The sequence below is a fragment of the Terrapene carolina genome, unplaced genomic scaffold, assembly GCF_002925995.2.
Source record: "Terrapene carolina triunguis isolate 2854851 unplaced genomic scaffold, T_m_triunguis-2.0 Scaffold96, whole genome shotgun sequence".
Classification (NCBI taxonomy): Eukaryota; Metazoa; Chordata; order Testudines; family Emydidae; genus Terrapene; species Terrapene triunguis.
In genome coordinates, this window is record NW_020664447.1 from 60,085,355 (window position 1) to 60,104,631 (window position 19,277).

At 52.3% G+C, this 19,277-nt stretch overlaps 1 protein-coding gene across 1 annotated transcript in view; it reads right to left on the minus strand.

Moving 5' to 3' along the window:
* Positions 1-10,609, minus strand: part of LTBP2 (latent transforming growth factor beta binding protein 2) — a 114,639-nt gene extending 104,030 nt beyond the window's left edge. Inside the window, exon 1 of the mRNA XM_024192747.2 lies at positions 9,745-10,609. Within this exon, the coding sequence (XP_024048515.1) occupies positions 9,745-10,268 (524 nt within the window). The 5' untranslated portion in view covers positions 10,269-10,609. The remainder of the gene's footprint in view (positions 1-9,744) is intronic.
* Positions 10,610-19,277: the final 8,668 nt, after the last annotated feature.

Below are 19,277 nucleotides of genomic sequence, written 5' to 3' on the forward strand. Positions count from 1 at the left end.
GTCTGCTTAGGCTTCACCTAGGGTTGCAAACTTTCTAATTGCACAAAACCAAACACCCTTGCCCCTCCTCTTCCCCTAGACCCCACCCCTTCTCCGAGGTCCCACCCCCACTTACTCCATACCCCCTCCCTCTGTCGCTCGCTCTCCCCCACTCTCACTCACTCGCTCATTTTCACTGGGCTGGGGCAGGGAGTTGGGGTGTGGGAGGGGGTGAGGGCTCCGGCTGGGGGTGCGGGCTGCGGGGTGGGAACAGAAATGAGTGGTTCAGGGTGCAGGAGTGGGCTCTGGGCTGAGGCAGAGGTGCGAGCTCTGGGGTGGGCCAGAGATGAGGGATTTGGGGTACAGGAGGGGGATCAGAAAGAGGTGCGGGGTGCAGGCTCCAGGAAGGGAGTTTGGGTGTGGGAGGGGGCTCAGGGCTGGGGCAGGGGGCTGGAGTGCAGGAGGGGGTGAGGGGTGCAGGCTCCGGGTGGCACTTATCTTGGGGGGCTCCCCGGAAGTGGCGACATATCCCTCAGCTCCTAGGTGGAGGGATGGCCAGGCGGTTCCGCTCTGCCTCTGCCCGCAGGTGCCGTCCCCGCAGCTCCCATTGGCCGTGCGGAGCCAGCGCTCTGGGCAGGGGCAGAGCGCCCCTGGCCACACCTTCGCCTAGGAGCTGAGGGACATGTTGCCACTTCCGGGAAACCACGCAGAACCAGTAGGGAGCCTTCCAGCCCCGCCAACCAGACTTTTAACAGCCCGGTCAGCTGTGCTGACCGGAGCCGCCATGGTCCCTTTTCGACCAGGCGTTCTGGTCGAAAACTGGACACCTGGCAACCCTAGCTGCACCATATCTTTAGATGTCTAAAAACATCCGATCATTATATTGTTGCAGGCCTCCCATCCGATTATTGACCAGGCCCAACCCTGCTTGCTTTGTGAGATGAGACATCACCACAGCTCCCCCCTCCTCCCTGAGGTGGCCTAGATGCACTTTGCAAATCACATTCAGCAGGTTTGTGAAGGAGCATAAACATTTCCTGTTCTTGCCTCAAATTACTGGCACAATCAGAAGGTGGTTTCTGCAGGCAGGAGCAGGCGCCGCCCCCAGAGAAGCTGCTTTGGCCTCAGATCAAACCAACAATTCCTCATGGAATGAAGTCCGGAATCTTTGTCTAGATCTCGCTCGCTCGCTCACACACGCACGCACACACAGGCCTCTCAGTGTCTGCTGGTGAGAGTTTCTCTCTTCCCAGGCCGTAGGGTGGGCAACACGTTCTGGGGTGCAGAGTGCAAGACTGGAATAGAGCAGGTGGCCCAATACCTAGCAGGCCCTCCCACTCTCTGAGGGCACCGCATCAACATGCCCGGCTCTTGTGAGCTATCAGGGGGACAGCTGCACCCCAGCACCCTGGGGGCTGGTCTGACTCTCCCTTGGAAGGCTGCTGCTGCCAGGCCTGCAGGAGCAGCCAGAGGCTGTGCGGGTGAAGCAGAAGCACAAAGAACAAGCACGGAAAGGAGTGAGAGGCCAGGGCTGACTCGCTAGGAGTCGTGGTTATCTTGGCAGCAGAACCACGTCTGAAGAGCACATGTGAAGCAGTGCATGCAAAAGGGTATGATCACTAGGTGCTTTGTGTCACTCCCCCAGGCTCAGCTCCCTCTGGGCTCATCCTGTTGCTGATGATCTTTTCAGTGCCTGCCCCGAGGGCCCTCTAACTGCTCCTGGCAGGGCCTGCCTGCTGCTGCCTGTAGTGACAGACTCACTGTCACAGCCTTGCTGTGTCCTCCAGGCTCATGGGCAATCCTAATCCTTAGCGCTTTCTAGACACTAACTCATATCCTCCACACCCCGAGAGGCAGGTCAGTATCATAAGCATTACATTGCAGATGGGGAAACTGAGGCTGGGACAGAGAAAGGGACTTGCCAAAGATCACAAAGCGAGTCAGTGACAGAGCTTGGAAACTCCCAAAGTGATGCCAAACTCGCCAGGCCCCAGTGCCACTCTAGGGTGGGGAGGGTTGATTAGCTAAATATTTGTGAAGCTCTTGGAAGCAGTAAAATGCTAGCAAGGTGCTAAGGGTTATTCTTATTCCAGACTGCGTGGGCCGCACTGCTGGGACCACATGGGGAATGGAGCAAACTTTTCTCTCACCTCCTGATGAGACGGTGTTAATGGACAGCCAGGTGTGCTGGAGCCTTGGGAAACTGGGGGAGAAGATGGCTGGGGGCTACAGAGCTGGGCAAAGCGGTCTTGGTTTTTCACTGAGCAGGAACCAGCCCTGGGAGCATCTGGTTACATTTAAAGCATTTACTTGACATTTTCATGGCTTGAATGCCATGTGGTTTTTGTTGTCTTATGAAGAATTCAAAATAAACCCCTGCAGGTTTAAGGAGCACGGCGTGTTTACAGCTCAGAAGGATGGTGCTCCAGGGAGTGGCTGACTTCCTGCAGCTTGGCAGAATAGCAGCCCCCAGCTGCGTGCAGCTCACTGCGCACTCCATGGCCAATGCCTCCCAGCAACCACATAACTCAGAGAGGAGCCCTCTGGTTGCTGCCTTCTCCTCTGGCATTTTCCAGCCAAGGGCACTCACATGGAGCAGGAACTGGGGTTCCCTCACCCCCAGCATCGCAGCCCCGAGTTGGGAGCTCGCAGCTCGGTGCTGTGGGGGCAACGCTCTAGGCTAGGTAGCTGCAGGGCTGCCCCACAACGAGGAGTTCTATATGTGTGAAAAGTCAACCACTACGCAGGTGCTAGGGCCTCTGGACTGAGGCAAAGGCAGCAGGTCAGAAGTGGCTGTGTGGAGCGACATGGGTCCCTGCTGGGCTCTGTGCAGCACTGAGCCCCCAGTGCTCTGTGAATAACACCAGCCAGAGCTAAACACACAGTCTGCATGACAGGCACCCATCCACCCTGCCATCTCAAATATGGTGTCCTGCCGCGGCTGCCCAGTGCTTCCCACCCAGAAACCTGAGAGCACAGGCAAGAGTGCCCAGCCAGGGGGCCACCACGCATCGGCCAATCCCCAGAGCCTGGATTGGGACTAGCTCTGTGTCACTAGCCCTCTGAACCGGATAGCCTAGGCACAGTGCCTTGCTGGGGGCTGCCCTGCACCACCAGCCTTTGAACCCAAGAGCCCTGTTGGAAGGCTGCCCCATGCCACTGTCCCCTATGCTGCCAGTCACCACGCATGTATGGTCCACTATGGCAGCACGGGCACGGTGGGTTGGCCACGTGTAATCCATGCTCCCTGTGCCCTGCTGAAGGGAAGCAAACTAGAATGGCATTTCCAGCTGAATGCAGCATATTAAGCAGAGACCAGGAGTCCCACCCTCTGCACTGAGCAGCAGGGAGGGAATCAAGCCCTGGAGAGAGGCAGTGACTGGTGCCCATTCTGTTGCATGCAGGGCTAGCGGAGGTGAGAGGCGCACCGATACTATAACTCATACGGCAGGTACACAGCCTGGCCATTCTGTGGCAGGAGTGCTCAGCAGTTCCCAGTATCACCACCAGGTGGTACCAAGCTCAACACAGCCCAAAAGGCCCAGAGTAAAAAGAAGAAATTTCCACAAGCAGGTCTCCCTGCCCAAGAGCCCTATCAGGTCAGCCACAGCAGGTGCTTGGACAAATTCAGGAGAAATGAGCATGGGGTTGGGCCTCAGGAGGGCCCATGCTCTAATCCTGGCTCTGCCACTGAGTGCCAAGGGGGTCTTGGCTAAGTCACCTCACTTCAGTCTCTGTTTCCCACCAATAACACAGGGCTGCGATACTTATGTACCTGTGGGGATGAGTCTGTTAGGGTACAGTGCCCTGACTATGCCAAGCGCGGATAATGATCATATTTAGCAGCTCTCACCTGAGGTGCTAGATGTGCTCTGTAATCTCCAAACACCCCAGTCTGGAGATAGCAGCCCCAAATTGCACTCAAATTGAGCACAAGAGAAGCTGCCCCTCCCTCACTCAATAGGGTTGGCAGGTGCTCTAAGAAACAAGCCGCATCTGGGGCAACAAGGGGGAAGAGGGTTCCCTTTTTTGGGACAGAGTCATTCCTGCCCTGATCTTGCCAAGAGATCTCTAGGGCTCTGTGCAGGGGGAGAGGTCCACCCATGTGGTTCTCTTTCCAGGCTCAGGGCCTTAGTCATTGTCTTTCCTCCAGATGCCATTTCCCTGGTCCACAAGTGCTGGGAGACAGAAAGACAGAACCCTTGGCTTGTTTCTTTGGAGTTCCTGTCACAACCTCATCTCCAAAGTTAGCGGGTAACTTCCTACGTGTCCACAGTGAAAACAAACCTTCAAGAATGCACAGTCTGCATGGCAAAGCCCCCTCTGCCCCCCATGTCAGGAAATGCCACAGCCACGGCTGAATGTGCAACCTTAACTCCGCCCCCTTGGCTTATTACAATACAGTCTTCCTTATTAATTATTGGTACTGCAGGAGCGGCCTCAGTCAGGATCAGGGCCCCACTGCACCATGTGCTCCACACACACAAGATGACACAAGCCTTGAAGACTCTGTAATCTTGTTGGAAACCAGATTCAAGCAAGTGTAACGAACACTAGGGGGAAGGAGGACAAGAGAAGCAGCGATAAGATCACGGAGTTGCACATGTTAATGGTGTGCACAGCCATTATGTGATCACATGCTTTCCCAAATATTACAATAGTATACAGTACATTTTTTTTACAACCTTCTAGGCATCATCCTGTAGTACTGGGCACTGCACAATGTATTACTAATACACAGGCTCCATTAAAGTCATTCATAGATTTAAAGCCAGAAGGGATCATTAAATTATCAGGGTTTGACCTCCTGTATAGCACAGGCCAGAGAATTTCATCCAACTTTATATGAGAAGTTCACCATAAACCCTTCTTACACAACACAGAGTGAGAGTGAAAAGCTGCTGGCGTAGACAAGCCTCTGAAAATATGCATCTGAGTTAGCATCATTAACTGACTCTGCCCCTGAGCAGCCTTCGGATGTTAACTACATTACTAAGGAACACATGCTGGAGAGAGAACACACCATATATGCTGTCTGAATAAACAGATTCTGTAGACTGAAAAACAAAGACATCAGTGTGAACAAAAAAGATTAAACAGCAGTTTCTTGTATATTGGATGTGCCCTAAGATTGTAGGGGCTCTGTATGACGTGGTATTGAATTATTCCAGAAAAGGCACATGACCACGTGACTGAAGATCGTATTGGAATGAGGCAGCCATGTTAGGGGCCAAGTTAAGGCTGCCCGTGTAAGCCTAACTGGGGTGTTTCCCAACTCCTGAAAGCTTTGCCCTGCAAACCTTCATGTCTCTGTTCCTATTTTTTCTATGTCACATTTGCTAGAGGTGGTGGGGTTGGCAGGGGAGGGATGGGCATAAACTGCATCAACCAAAGCATGGTGCAGTGTGAGTCCTGTGGTGTTGATAGGGGAGGCGGGGGCAACATGTGTCAGGGCAGGAGCTGGGTGTGTCTCCCAAGCACTGATGAGGGATGTATGTAGTGTGCCAGTCTCATGCCTGTGCATGCATGTATGCCAGGATTGCTAACTTCCACTGTTCATGTCCTAACCAATCTCCACTGACCTACTGCTCCCGCTGCCAGGAGCGGGGGGAAGGAGGGGCTCACAGCACAACAGCCTCGGGGGAGGCTCATGAAGATGCTCTTCTCCATTTGGAAAGCACTGAGCACCCCGCAGGCATTAATAATAGGAGCTGTGTGATTAGGTCTGATCTCAGGAGCCAGCCGGCTGTTGGGAGGGGGGAGCACAGGCTCCGCAGTTGTAGAGACGACACTCAGCAGCTTGTGCAATGGGAAAGCACCCAGCCACACTGTAACACGTCTGCCTTGAGTTGGGAGCTGGCCAGCTCTTGCTAGCGATACACCCAGCTCTGTGGCATCTTTACACCTTGGGTGCATCTGAGACATTTCAATGGCCCAGAGGCTCCCAACTCTGGGACACCAAGGCCCAGGGTGGGAACCTGCCAAAAGCCCAAGGACTACATCAAAAGATGTACAAACATTTTAAAATCAAACTGAACACACCCAACCTGAACATGGGCTGATCCTGGCAGTGGGCAGGATTACTGTGATCCATGGTAGGAGGGCGTGTGTACGGATACCAGTCAGGAGGGGTCGGTTCTAAGCAAAGCTCCACAGAGCGACTGCAGCTTTGAGGATAATTCTGTTTCCCTTATTCTAATAAAGCTCCTTGTTCAGGGTTAGAAAAAAGCAGCTTCTGTGATTCTTTGCTACTGACGCCGGACATGGTGTCAGAAGTTGACTCATTCCAAGCCAGCAAAACACAATACCAAAGTTCAGCTCTCCCTAAGACTTTCAGTTGGCTTCGCTCAATGGCCTGCGTGGAAGGAGCCCTTCCCCAGCTTTCACACTGTAGCCACAGTGAACACAGAGCATGGCCTAGGCCCCAGGATATGGCACCGTGTTCACTTTTACCACAGGGAGTGAAGCTAAACACACGTCTGGATCATCGCTGTCCCAGAGGAAAGATGAGACAGCTATGCCATCCTTCCTAGGAAGTAGGAGGGTGAGCATTTTATTGCAGAAAGGAATGGGGTGTTTCTGACAAAGGGTGCAGAGTACAGCACAAGGGCACGTCTACACTGGAGCTGGAGATGTCATTCCCAGGTCGGGCAGACGTATCCATACTAGCTCTGATCAAGCTAGCAAACAAAATATAGCAGTGTAGCTCTGGCAGCGCAAGCAGCGGGATGGGCAAGCCACCCCAGGTTCCACCCATCTGAAACCTCCCGACATTCACACTGCTGCAACTACACTTCTATAAAAAGCAACAGAGGGTCCTGTGGCACCTTTAAGTATAGGGAGCATAAGCTTTCGTGGGTAAGAACCTCACTTCTTCAACTCTGATAGAGCTAGCACAGGTATGTCTGCCCGAGCTGGAAATTAAACCTCAGGGTATGTCTCCACTGGAGCCAAAGTGTGGTGGGCCTGTATTAGGGCCCTATATAGAGAATCAGAGCACTGCAACTTAGGAATCGGTAAGAAAAAACAAATAAGACATTATCTAGTAACTGGGGTTTTAAAAAAGGAACTTTCAGAGTAATTATAATTAGTGTCTGAGCTACTGTGGAATGGCTGGTGCATCTTGCCTGGTCATCTGAGTGAGTGAAAATGAAAGGCACTCTGCAGGAAAGGGGTGCAAGTGTGATGCAGGTAGAAAACATTCCCATGCAGGAAAAAGAAAACACCATAAGATAAAGCCTCTTCAAATGACAGAGTTTCCTGGGCAGAAACACAGCGAGTATAGCAAAGGCGAAAATCAGATAGATGAGATGGAATCACGAGTCTTGTAGAATTACGAGAAAGGCACAACTCAAAGACACTTTCCTGTCCAGAACATTATATCCAATAGGCTTTGGAAAAGAATAGCACTAGGCTTGTGTTAGGAAAACAAACATGTTGGTAGCCACTGACTATTCCAGTTACACAAAAATTCTCCACCTCACTAGACCCTCCAAGTCAGCAGGTCAGAGAAAAGTTAACAAGGCAACTTTTCTTGTCCTGGCATCCAGGCGAAATAAATAGTCACTGACAATGACCCACGATATGCCAGCTCCATGTCCCAAGCTTTTGGGATGCAGTGTGATTTCAAGGATTGTACTTCCAGCCCTCATCACCCAGAAGTGAATAGACTGGTGGAGGGAGCAGTTCAGATTGCTAAGAGAATGCTACAACTAAAGTTTACCTATTAGCTCTTCTGAGCTATATGGCTTCCCCACAACAGTCATGAGAGTAAACTAAACTCAGCTGCCTATGGGTGAACACTGCCATCCTCACAGGTAAATCTTCATCCTAAGTGATCCTGTTTAAAGAATGAGAGCTGCTACTTCTAAGAGGTCTCAGGTTTTCTTCTTTAGCCATCTGACTGCAGCCTGACCCCGCACCCAACCTTAAACCAGGCCACCCACCCCTGATAAAACTGGACATCAGCTTTTGTCCGTAAGTAGCTGCAGCCCAAGAACGTGGTTGAGACTGATCTGGGTACTCATAACAGAGGTAGCAGGCAGCATCTCCCGCTGATTCCCCAAGCCCAGCTGAATTGCCATGTGATCCCAAGAGCAATGATGCTTACACCACAACCTTAGTGGAGGGTGATCATTCTGCTAAGTGTCCTGAACTGACTGAATGGGATTTGATAATCCAAGTGAATCCACTGGACAAGCCCCTCCTCAGGGCCAAAAGGTGAGCAGAGCTGGATAAGTGAGGAAGCCAGAGGCTTGTCCAGAGCTATAGTTTGTTCTTAACTATTAATTATTGTTAAATATGTTTATAGAGCAATGGGGGAGGAGGGCAGGAGGGGAAAAGATGTAAGGCTGTGCGAGCTGCTACTTTAAATCTGTTGTAGGAAGCCGGTGGGATGGGGCAGAGGAAAGCTCTAGGCAGAAGCTCTGCAGTGAGGCTCGGGGAGGGAAGCTTTAGGAATAGTGCTGCTTTCCTTACTCTAGTAAAGTTCCTTGTTCAGTGCTGGAAGAAAGTGTTTCTGTAAGTCTCCACTAAGCTCACATGTCAGAAGGCACTTGAGCAATCAGCCCCCAGCCAGCCCTCTCTGCCATTATCCTGTGACTATGCTGAGAGGGTGGCCAGGAGTGGCAATTTGGGTGTTCCTAACTGATTAGGGAGGGTGGCTTCATGAGCACCACTACACCAGCAGAGCAATCTGAGAGGTGCACCCAGGGCAGGGGAGCAGGGAGGAGAATGGCAGGAGAGGGAGGAAGCACAGGGCCAAGGGCTCTTCTGCGGAGTCTCTAGGCACACCACATGCCCCCTCCATATTACCATGGCAGGGACTGGAACTGGAGGCAGGTGTGCCGGGTAAGTCATAGGAAGCCTCCTCCAGCTGAGCCAGCAGGAGCTGTGTGAAGCTACTGCATGCAGAACTTACAAGGGGCCCATTCCAGGTGCAATGCGCCAAGAGGCCAGTACCTGCAGTCGGAGCCCATGGCAACCCAGCTACATTCCCCAAAGCCAAGTAGGGGCCACAACAGCCCACCCCACTGCACTGCCCCACAGTCACACACTGCACAGCAACTCCCCACCTCCTGCACTCCCTGCAAGGCTACACACAAAACCCCTGTACGAGCAGGGCAGCAAAAGCTACAGCCTGCAATGCAACATAGTTGTGTGACCCACAGCAACCCTGCCGTGCCGCAAACCCACGCAAGAAGGGCAGCACAACCAGCACGTTCCAAGGCAACACACCCAGGAGAAATGCTGCAGACAACACGTCACGCGCGTGCTCTCACACACGCTCTCTGTGCTGAGACGGACTCCTCCTGCACGTGGGGGACATACACACATTGTTACAGCAAGTAACTGAGCTGACTCCTAAGCTGCTTTGGGCCCTGGGCTGTGTGCCAGGGGCAGGTGAGGGTCAGCACAGCTGAAGCTGAGCACAGACTGGCCCTTATTACTGCACATGGGACAGAAAGTGGGTAAGTGACCTACGGAGAGAGAGACTATCAAGCTCTGCCTCCTAGGGATGGCATAGGTGCAGTGCCAGTTGGCACAGATGGTTGGTTAATGAGCAAAGAGCGGGTGGATGTGGGACCAACACCAGAGGTCCCTCCTGTGGCCGGAGCTTTGAGGCTGGAGTCCCCACTTACTGAGATCCCCTGAAGATGGGGGACCTGGCTCTTTTGCTCCCAGCTCAGACCTCTTAGTGGGTGCAATAGAAGGAGTCACGTTAGGCACCTGGTCCTGCAGCAAGACCCCTTTGGCTGCACTTACCCCATGAGTCGGCCTCTGGCATTCTGCACCTTTGCCCTGGGCACTGTCCGAGCTTTGAGCCCGTTTCTTTGCTGCTGGCGTGAGGAGTCCGTCCTCTGCCTCTGCACAGGGGTCTGAAGGAGGGTCCCATCTGGAGAGTCTGCAGCTGCCCTCAGGTTGCTGGCTTGGCCTCGGGCGCTCTGGGGAGCAGGTAGTTTGTGATCTGGAGGAATAGACGGCTGCTCCCTGTTGTCCCCTCCTGTCAAGCTCCTCATCCAGGCTGGGCGATCCACAGGAGAGGCTTCTGGGAGGTGCTCCGAGGCAGAAGGAGGGCTGTGCACCCGGAACAGGCTATACACCTTGCCCGTGGGTCCCAAGTTACTGCCCTGGTTCCGCAGCCTTAGCCGAGTCGTGTCCCTGCTCCCAGCTTCGGTTCGGAATGAAGAACTCGGATCAAATCTTCCAGCAAAGTCTCTCTGAGAATCCCCAAGCCCCAGGAAAAGAGCTAAAGTGAGAGGGAGAAAACTGCCCCAGGAGCCCCTCATGCTGCCTGCCCGAGAGGAAAGGCCAGTCCTGAAGGGAGCAGAGAGCACTCAGCGTGTGGCTGACAGCCCCATGAAGCCAAGTATCCAACGGGAGTTTGTGGGAAGAGACTAGGCAAAGTTCCTTGAGCGAGTCCCCTGAAATAGCCTTCCAAATCCTTCACTTTGCCATGTGCTGGGGGGCCGGGGGGGGGGGGCGGCACTTAATCAGTACCTGCTGCCTGCAGGAGCTGGAGAGCCTGGGGCGAAGGTAACACAGCAAACCCAACAGCGTGGGCTGCATAGAGCGGCTGCAGCCGTCCCTCCTACCCCTGAAAGGAGAACTCCCAATCTCTCCTCTCCCCTGGCTGTCAGAGCCTGCGCTCTCTGCAGACAGCTCCAAGCACCTTCTCGCCTGCCTCTGGCACTGGCAGAGTCTGGAGGGGATGAAGGGTTTTATTTTTGGAAACCTCCCCCTTTTGTGTCTTTTTGATGCTGACATCGCCCCTCTGCAGAGGACACAGCTCGGCCCCCTCCTTACCAGAGGAGACATTCCAGCAACACCCACTTTGGCAAAGGGAAACAAACTACAACAGAGAAACATTAACCCATGAGCGACCGGGGAGGGAGGCCCTTCCACCGCCTGCTCAGAGAGCTTATGTTCAGCCTCCCTGCTGTTGAACAAGCCTGTGGCTCAGCTTCCCCAGCTCACAACAAGTGTTAGAATTTCACAACAGCTGTAAGCGTTCAGCAAAGGTGGGCAGGCAGGGGTACATAGGGGAGCCCCGGAGACAGAATATACCTCGGGCCAGGGCCCTTCACCCCTATGCCACAGGGGCTAGGATCTTCTGATTGAACCCAAACACATTTAGCCCGCATACTTGGGGAAGGCAGGAGGGCTGTTAGTCCCGTTTCCCAGAGGGCGAACCTGAAGCCCAGAGAGGGGAAGTTTGCCTTGCTCGAGGTCAGGCAGTGGACCAGCCTCTTAGCTAGATCCCCCAAGTCCCAGCTCTGTGCTTCATTGTATTAATCTCTTCACATCCATGGTGCCACGCCAGAAAAGGCCTAGCCAAAGCTCTAGGTCCTTCCGCTACGAGACCAGCCTTTCTACCAGGAGATAAGGCCAGGGAAAGTACCAGGCAGGATGGAGAAGAGCAGCACTAGCCTCCTCCTCGTCTGCCTCCAACATGAGCAGCTGATGTTTTCAATTAGGCAGTGATTGAAAAGACCACCTCTAGTCCCAAGAGATGGGACTGATCTAGCAGGAAAACAGAGCCAAGGGTCCTGATCTCAGCTCTACCAACTGACTGCGTCCTCGCCAGGTCACCTCCCCGCTCCTCTGCTCACTGTGGTCATCTCTCAACTGAGACAAGGACAGACTTTCCTCCCAGGAGGGTCTGAAGCTGAACTCCCTCCCCTGGCAATCCAGTGGTGGAAGAGGCTCCAGCGGCACACAGTATTAGCGGTGGTCTGACTTCTCTCCTCACTTGCGAGCACAAGCTTATTAAATGCATACTGGGATCTCGTCGTATCTCAGCACACAAGGAGGGCAGGGAGGAGAGTGGCATGTGCCCACGAAGAGAGGGGTGTTGTTTGGTACGTGCCACTGGGCGGGCCCTGCTGGGGGTGTTTGCCAGTTAGAATATCTGGGGCAGACCTCACTGCAGCCCCAGGGTGGTCAGTATCTGAACAAATCCCAGCAGGTCAGCTGAGCACCTGTATATCCACTTTGTTCCTACATGACTCACCAGTGGGAAAAACTACCCCACTGGACCCCAGGACTAGCTCCTGCCAGCTCATGCCAGAGTCTGCCTCGCCCTGCCCTGAACAGCCACCTTCTTCTGACAGCCTGGGCAGGTCTGCGACCTCTGCACAACTGGCAGATCCAGGGGAGCTGCATCCAGACCCTTCCCCTTTCCATCACCAGCCTTACCAATGCAAGGCCCTCTCCCCCTACAACAGCTTACCTCAACTGACTCCTCTCATTCGCCCACTCCTGTCCTCTCTGCACCCTCCTTCCCTCAGTGTCTCAGCAGCAGGGGGCTCTCTCTCACCTCACCCAGCTCCAACTGCTTCCGGACAGACTGGCAGCAGGGGCTCTGCTCTGTACAGGTGAGGAGGGAACCTCTCCTCCCACCCGCTTCTCGTGCTGCCCGCACCCTCCAGGACACTGGGGCAGCTCTCAGTACCACCAGTTACTCTCCTGGGCACCTCCTGATGGAAGCAGAGGTCCCAGCTGTCTCCTTCCCTGGTTTCAATGTAAGCGCTCTGTTCTCCCTGCCAGTGGTTGTCTCAACCCGGCACTAAGGGCCACCTGCAGGCTTAGGTGAGCCGAGTCTGAAGAGGTAGCAAACCCAACAAGTGACATTTCTACAGCTGAGCCTGGTCTCTGCAGGGCCACATTTCAGCGCTGCCCAAGTGCCCACAGCTCAGGGCAGCCGTGCTCCCTACTCCCCTAGAGTGAGCAACAGGGACGGATCCTCTGCTCCTCCCCTCTCCCTCCTGCAGAACCCAACTCTGCTGCAGCCCTCGCTGGCAGGGGAAAGGGGTGTGACGAACCGCTGGAGCTGCACCAGGAGCAGAGGTGGTGCTGGGGGGAACAGATGTGGGGGCAAAATGATGGGGGGGCTGGTGAAGGCAGATGGGATGTCACTTTCATTGCTGTAGAGAATAATGGACACCCCCCACACATACACACACCCCCACTTTAAGCACTGCCCTCCCCCTCTCTTTGCTCTCTCTGAGCTCCTGGTCAGGGCCAGAACTTTGTGCCTATGGCCAGAAGCTTCAAAGTCATCCTAGTCCTTGAACATCCATCTCCTCCTATGCCGACAAAGCTAATTACTAGCTCCCTCAGGCCAGGAAGTGGGGCCAGGTTACCCACACACACAGCCCCTGCAGACCCTCCATCACCCACCCTCGCTGCCCACCCAGCTCTACAGCCAATTCTAATGCCTGCTCCTCGTTTTCAGAACTCTTCTGACTCCACTTTACCTTTCTGCTCTCAGACTCCCCCACTGCCTTCCTAGCCACCTGTTCTGCTGCCTGCTCCCACCACTTTCCTGCACTTAGTCTCCTTCCCGCCCCTTCCCTGCTGCTCTCTATGGTGTGGGCAAAGGAGGATGGACCAGGCAAAGAAGGGAGGAAAACCAGCTCTCTCTCTACCCACCTACCCCCTCCCTACAGGCCCTTGAGTCACATCCTCTCTTCAAATCTCATCTTAAAGCTAGGCCAGAGAAAACCAGAGTGCTCTGTGCAGGATGTTAGATTGTCATCCAGCCACTATAGGGTTATTGAGCTGGCAGTGGAAACACATGGGCTAAGCTGGCGTCCATAGGAGCTTCTCTTTTCTTTTTGGCCCAAACTATCAGGGAGAGAGCCTAAGAGATATACTGTTGCAGCTGAAGTTACAGCACTTACCTGTGTCTACCCAAGTCTGAGAGGAGTGAAGGGACCTGGCTGGACTGGCATTTGACCCTGGTGGCGGTTGCTGGTTTATCAATGAAGCCGTTTGTTGAGGAAATCCAAGGGGTGCTTTGGGATTTTCCAATGCGCAATCAACCCTTCCCTCTTTGTAGCTGAGGCTGAGTCTCTGTCCAGGAAGCAGTTTGTGATAGCATGTATGTAGCTATTGGATCCAGAGAGCACAGCCTGATAAAAGCCATTGCTGGTTTCTTTGTTCTAAGGGAGAACGTCCTCTCCATCTTCACCTAATTACTTTCTTATGCAGCAGTGGAAAAAATGCTTAGTGTCTAAACCTGACACTAAAGAATTATCAGTGCCATAAACAAGGCTTGGAAAACAAGGAGCCAGAGCCCCAGGCTTTGTTGAAAACTAGATTCTGCTGAAACAACTGCAGACATTCTTCTAGCTCCTGCCATGTTCGGGCATGAGCACAGGAGGTGCTGCCGCTGCTGCTCCTATTTGGATCAAAGAATAAATTTGCTCTTTACCCATCTGATTAAACCTCTCTGGGTGCCAGCACCAGCCCAGAGCCACCAATGGGTCAGGGAGAGTTAAGGAGGGTGAGGGGATCGGTTTCCTTTCTGACAAGGTGAAAGAGAGAAGTATAAAACAACCAAAGCAATTAATGGTTCCATCCCTCCAACACCTCACACAGGCTGCTCCGCCTCTACCTCCGCCTCAGGCTCCTGTGGAGCCAGGCCCAGGGAGCTTGCATAACTTTTAAAATCATTTTTACTCCCTGTTTACAATAACCCCTCAGCGGTTGGACATTAAACTCTTTCCGTCGTTAAACGTGCAAACACTAGCTTGTTATTGTAGGGATGCTCTGGAGCCATGCACCCCCATTGCTGATTTAGAGTTGCTCATGAGCGTGGGACACAAAGCTGTGTGTTTCTGCTTTGTTACTGCAGGGTTGCTTGTGGGCACCCTGGGCTAGTGGTGGGGGTGCTTGGGAGCATGAGGCTGGGCCCCCTGGCTTGTTATTGCCATTTTGCTTAGGCAAGCTCTTCCTCTCTACACATCTCCAGCACAGGTGCTATGCAAACACTGGAAGCCTTGATTAGAGCCGCGCCGGTTGGTAGGTGCAGGTCGAAAGGCAGTGTTGTTTCAGCCCACGCTGCAGGCTAACATTCAGCGCAGGGCTCAGTGTGCTGCCCTCTAGGCATTGGCACTTCTCTGGCTGCAGTGACTCATTTCATACTCATCCTGTCCGTTAGAAATGGGGAAGTGCAGAGTCAGTGAGGAATTGCAACAGGAGTTGGATTTCAATGCGCTGCTCAGCAGACAAACACGAAATAGCTCAGTTCTCAGGAACTCCCCAGACAGTAGAGCTTGGACAGTTCAGGGCGATGCACCTACAAGATCACACCCTTGCCGAGATTAGCAGTGGAGCGATGATGAGAAAGCAAGCCAACAACCCTGAATTTGACAGTTGATCTCTGGCGACTGGGCCATCTGGCCATTTGCTGCTGGGAACAGAGGGCTTTTCTAGGAAGTTAAGCCGAATTAACTAAAGATCTGAATTTTGTGTGTTAGATAAAACACATTAAACCCCTGTGTGGATGCTCTCATACAGATGTAAAGCAGCCTTAGTTCATTTTAGCTTAATTCACTTTTGCACTTTAAATTCACACCTTTAGTTATTTGTCTTAATTTCCCATGTAGACAAACACTTAGGTAGTAGTGCTTGGCATCAGTTCAGCTTAGCTGCAGAGATCAACAGCTCCTAGACCCAGAGGGGCCGTGTCTAAAGAAAGAACAAGCGCAGAGGCTGACCTAGGTGGTCACCCCACCAAATCACATGCTTTCCAAGTCCCAGCTGATGTGCTGCCAAGAAGCAGAGGATGAGACTGACCATGGAGACACCACTAGATGAGTGCGTTCTTCAGACCAGCATAGGGGACAGATGGAGCAGAGTGTAGTTGTGCTGGTGCTGCGATTCTCCTTTTCCCACAGGAGAGGGGGTTGCTCAAGGGGCAGAGTTAAGCCCATTGCTAGAATAGAGTGATGTGGGTGCATGAAGTGTTAGGGAACTCAAGACAGGAAGAACATGGAGGCTGGATTCACCTCCCAGCTGAGGAGGGCAAGGTCCAATCCTGAACTTCAATTTTCCCTGGAGGGATTAGCATGAAGAATCAATTCCCTTTTAGCCCTCAGACCAATGGGAGAGAGGCCCTTCAAGGCAGAGATGATGGAGGCCAGGGTCCCTTTGGCCCTGGACTCAGACATACAGGGTTTATATATTTCAGTGTCACTGCATTCTTGCCCTTTGTGACTGCATCACCCCCGTAATTTGACTCTAAAGCTATACAGCACCTGGGATTCACACTCCCAGGGACAGTTGGCCCCCAGATGTGGCTCCTGGCACCATGTTCCTTAGATTAATTAGCTCCTTTTCATTCTCTGCAGAAAGGTTCAGAACCCACATGTGCTTATTCCTCCACTGCTGAGCACATCCGTAACACGCTGCAGATGGGATGCATTCCACAGATTCGGGAGCTGGCTGCTGAGAGGAAAAAGGGAATGTTTTACTATGTACAGGGCCGGAGAAAGCCTACGGGGGCCTTGAGTCACAACCTGCACTTCCTCTGGTGGAACCCCACCCCACGCTGGCACTGTTGGTGGGGAGTGGAATCAGCCTTATGACACATCTCATGAGGTTTTATCCCTCTGAAAATGGAGACACGCAGACCTTCACCCTCAGCTTTCTTTAGTGTGCAGTAGGTAACATACACCATTAGAGACATTCAAAATGTTATGGGCCCATTCAGAGAAGAGATGTCTCACACAGAGACAGGAGATGCAACCTCAGGGGAGTCGGCCAGGGCCACGGCAATCAGACAAAAGTACAAAATTAAGAAAGCCCAAGAGTCATTTGGACAGGACCCTGCAGAGAGGACATCACCAAGCAGCAGAGACAGCTTCAGGACTCAATAAAGCATCCAGAAAAGCCTCCAAGAATAGAACTCCAGCCCCTTGACTTTGCCATGAAACACACAGCTCAGCGTGTTCTGGGACACTGTTCCACTAGAAACACAACATTCCCACTGGGCAGGTGGGCAACTACTGAGCAATAGCTCCACACAAAGAGAGCTAGCCAGCTCTCTGAGAGCCCCAGAGCACACTCCAGCCTGGGGAAGGGCTCAGCAGGCAGACTAGCCATATGTGTCAGTGGTGGGCTGCTGTCAGGAAATAGAGGAGAGAAGCTGTCCAGCAGCTCCTAGTCATGAGCTGGGTTTGTTGGCTTCAGCGTTCCTTCTGCTTTCACTTAAACAGGACCAGCTCCAAGAGGGAGGAAGGAAGGAGGCATAGGCCAACCATTTGGGTGTCCCATGGCCAGGCACTTTGGGGATACTGTTGTCTAAACATGTGTGTTCACATTAACATTGGCTCAGGCCACACACAGTGAAGGAGGTTAGAACACAAGAAAATATACATAAACATATCTATACAAAGGAGGGAGAAACCTGGGCAGCAGGAGCAGATGAGAGACCTCTAGGGACAAGAGTGGAGAGCAAGTCAGATAGGAGTTTGCCATGTGATAAGGCTAGTGAAAGGCGCTGGTGAGGCTGCCATTTGAAATCCAGCGGGCTCCCTGTTTAATGATCACACTGATGGTTATTTCAAGCCTCTTTTCTCCATCACTGACTATTCCCACCAGCAGCTGGAATGTGACTCAAATGTAACCAATGCAGTATAGAGAGAAGATGCCTGAAACAATAGCTCCAAGAGAGGGGTGTGCTCCCCATTTTCTAGCAGGGTATGTATATAGAAAGGACCAAGAACAAACAGCAGCACATCTCTATCTCTGTGCTGCCTGTAGGAGGACCATGAAAAGGACAGAAAGAGTTTGTTTTTCCTGCATCTCAGTAGGGTGTTAATTCTGATGGCTGCCTCAAGAGGACAGTTGAAGCATCAATATTCATTGCACAGGTGGAGGGAAGGGAGGGGGAAATGAGCCTTAACTCTCAAGAGGCCTGAGAACAGGAAACCAACTTTAGGATATACTGCAACCCAGACAGCTTGTATTAGTGGAAGCCTGGCCCCTTTGATCTTCCCCATCTGTTTTTTGAGGCACAGCTCTCCAAGGCAACAAGAACACCCAGAAGAGAACAGACCCAAGGACTTCAAGCAAGATGGACAAGTATCAGTGACAGAGAAGAAACAGGAGGAATGTCAGGGCCCAGGTGGAAAGTCTTCTTCTGTTCCACTATATTAAACTTTTCTAAAAAACCCACTGAATTTCTTCAGTACCATCTTAAGTTTTATTAAAAACAAGAACAAAACCACCATTCACCACTTTTTGGACTCAAGCTTCAGATTAAAGCTGTTTCATTCCTTTTCTCTTCTACCAAACAAGGAGTGACAGCTTTCCAGTTCCCTTAAAGTAAAACACTTAGCCTGGCTGTCCACCAATTTTGGTTTAGATTGGGAATCTCGTAAGTCACCACCGTGGCAGTTCAGGTTAAAAGAGAAGCTGGTTGTTGACAATGTGGATTTTCAGCAGGTTGATTCTAACCAGGTGTTTTAGTTTGTTTGTACACTCTGCCAGCCTGGGAGTATCAGTCACCCCCACTACAGAATCCTAGCTGATCTCCTGCCAATTTGGGAGCTGAACCAGCAGCATGAAAGGTCAGACCAGGATCTCAGCTGACAATTAATGGCAGAGTGATTTTGAGTCACTACTAAGAACTCATTAATAAATTAATACTGGGGATGAGCAAACAACAACATTGCTATTGGCTGGTGGATTTGTGACATCAGAGGTAAGGAAGTCAGTCATCATGCAATTAGGGAGTTTGTAGTTCATTTGCATATTACAATCCCATAGGATAAAAGGTGGAGGCACCAGGCTGGGTTTCCAGTTTCCCAGCTGTGACTTCACAGGCTGGGGATCCAGCTCCCCAGCGATATCACAGTAATGCAAAAGGACTTTCTTGCTAGCAGAACCCCTTGGCTGCCGTTGCCCTTTTATATACCTGTGTGCGTGTCACACTCCTGCAGGGCCTGAAACAAGGTCCAGTGACTGTTATAGTTTATCCATGGATTAATTTTCATGCACAGTTAACTCTGGACTTAGCATGAAGGACCTAGAAATGGCAGGTTACATGGCAAACATGGGCAGCTGCTATGTGAGGTGCAAAGCCGCTTGGCACTTCTGAACAGGGTCTGGTCACCAGATGCTGTGAAGGGCTAGAAGCTGCAGAGAGGCAGCACTCATCCCATGTAGATGAGAGCCGCCTCCCCACCCCTCACCCTGGTTCAGATGACTGAATAACCTGACAATAGGGATATGAGGTGGAATCAGGGATATTCATACCACAGCTCTGAATTGCACCTAGTGGCCTAGAATGTTTTCTGGTCATTACCCCAGCCCTGTCCTGGGCTCGGACACTCACAGTCCATCCCTTTCACAGTTTTCTTTCCTTTCTTCCTCCCTCTTCCCACTCTTTTTCTGTCCAGCTGAGTAGGCAGCTTTCCACAGCCAAGTGCACACAAGCAATGCTAATAGCCCAGGTGACTGTGTGAATTCCCGAGAGACTGGCGAGCCCAGCACAGTAGGGAGTG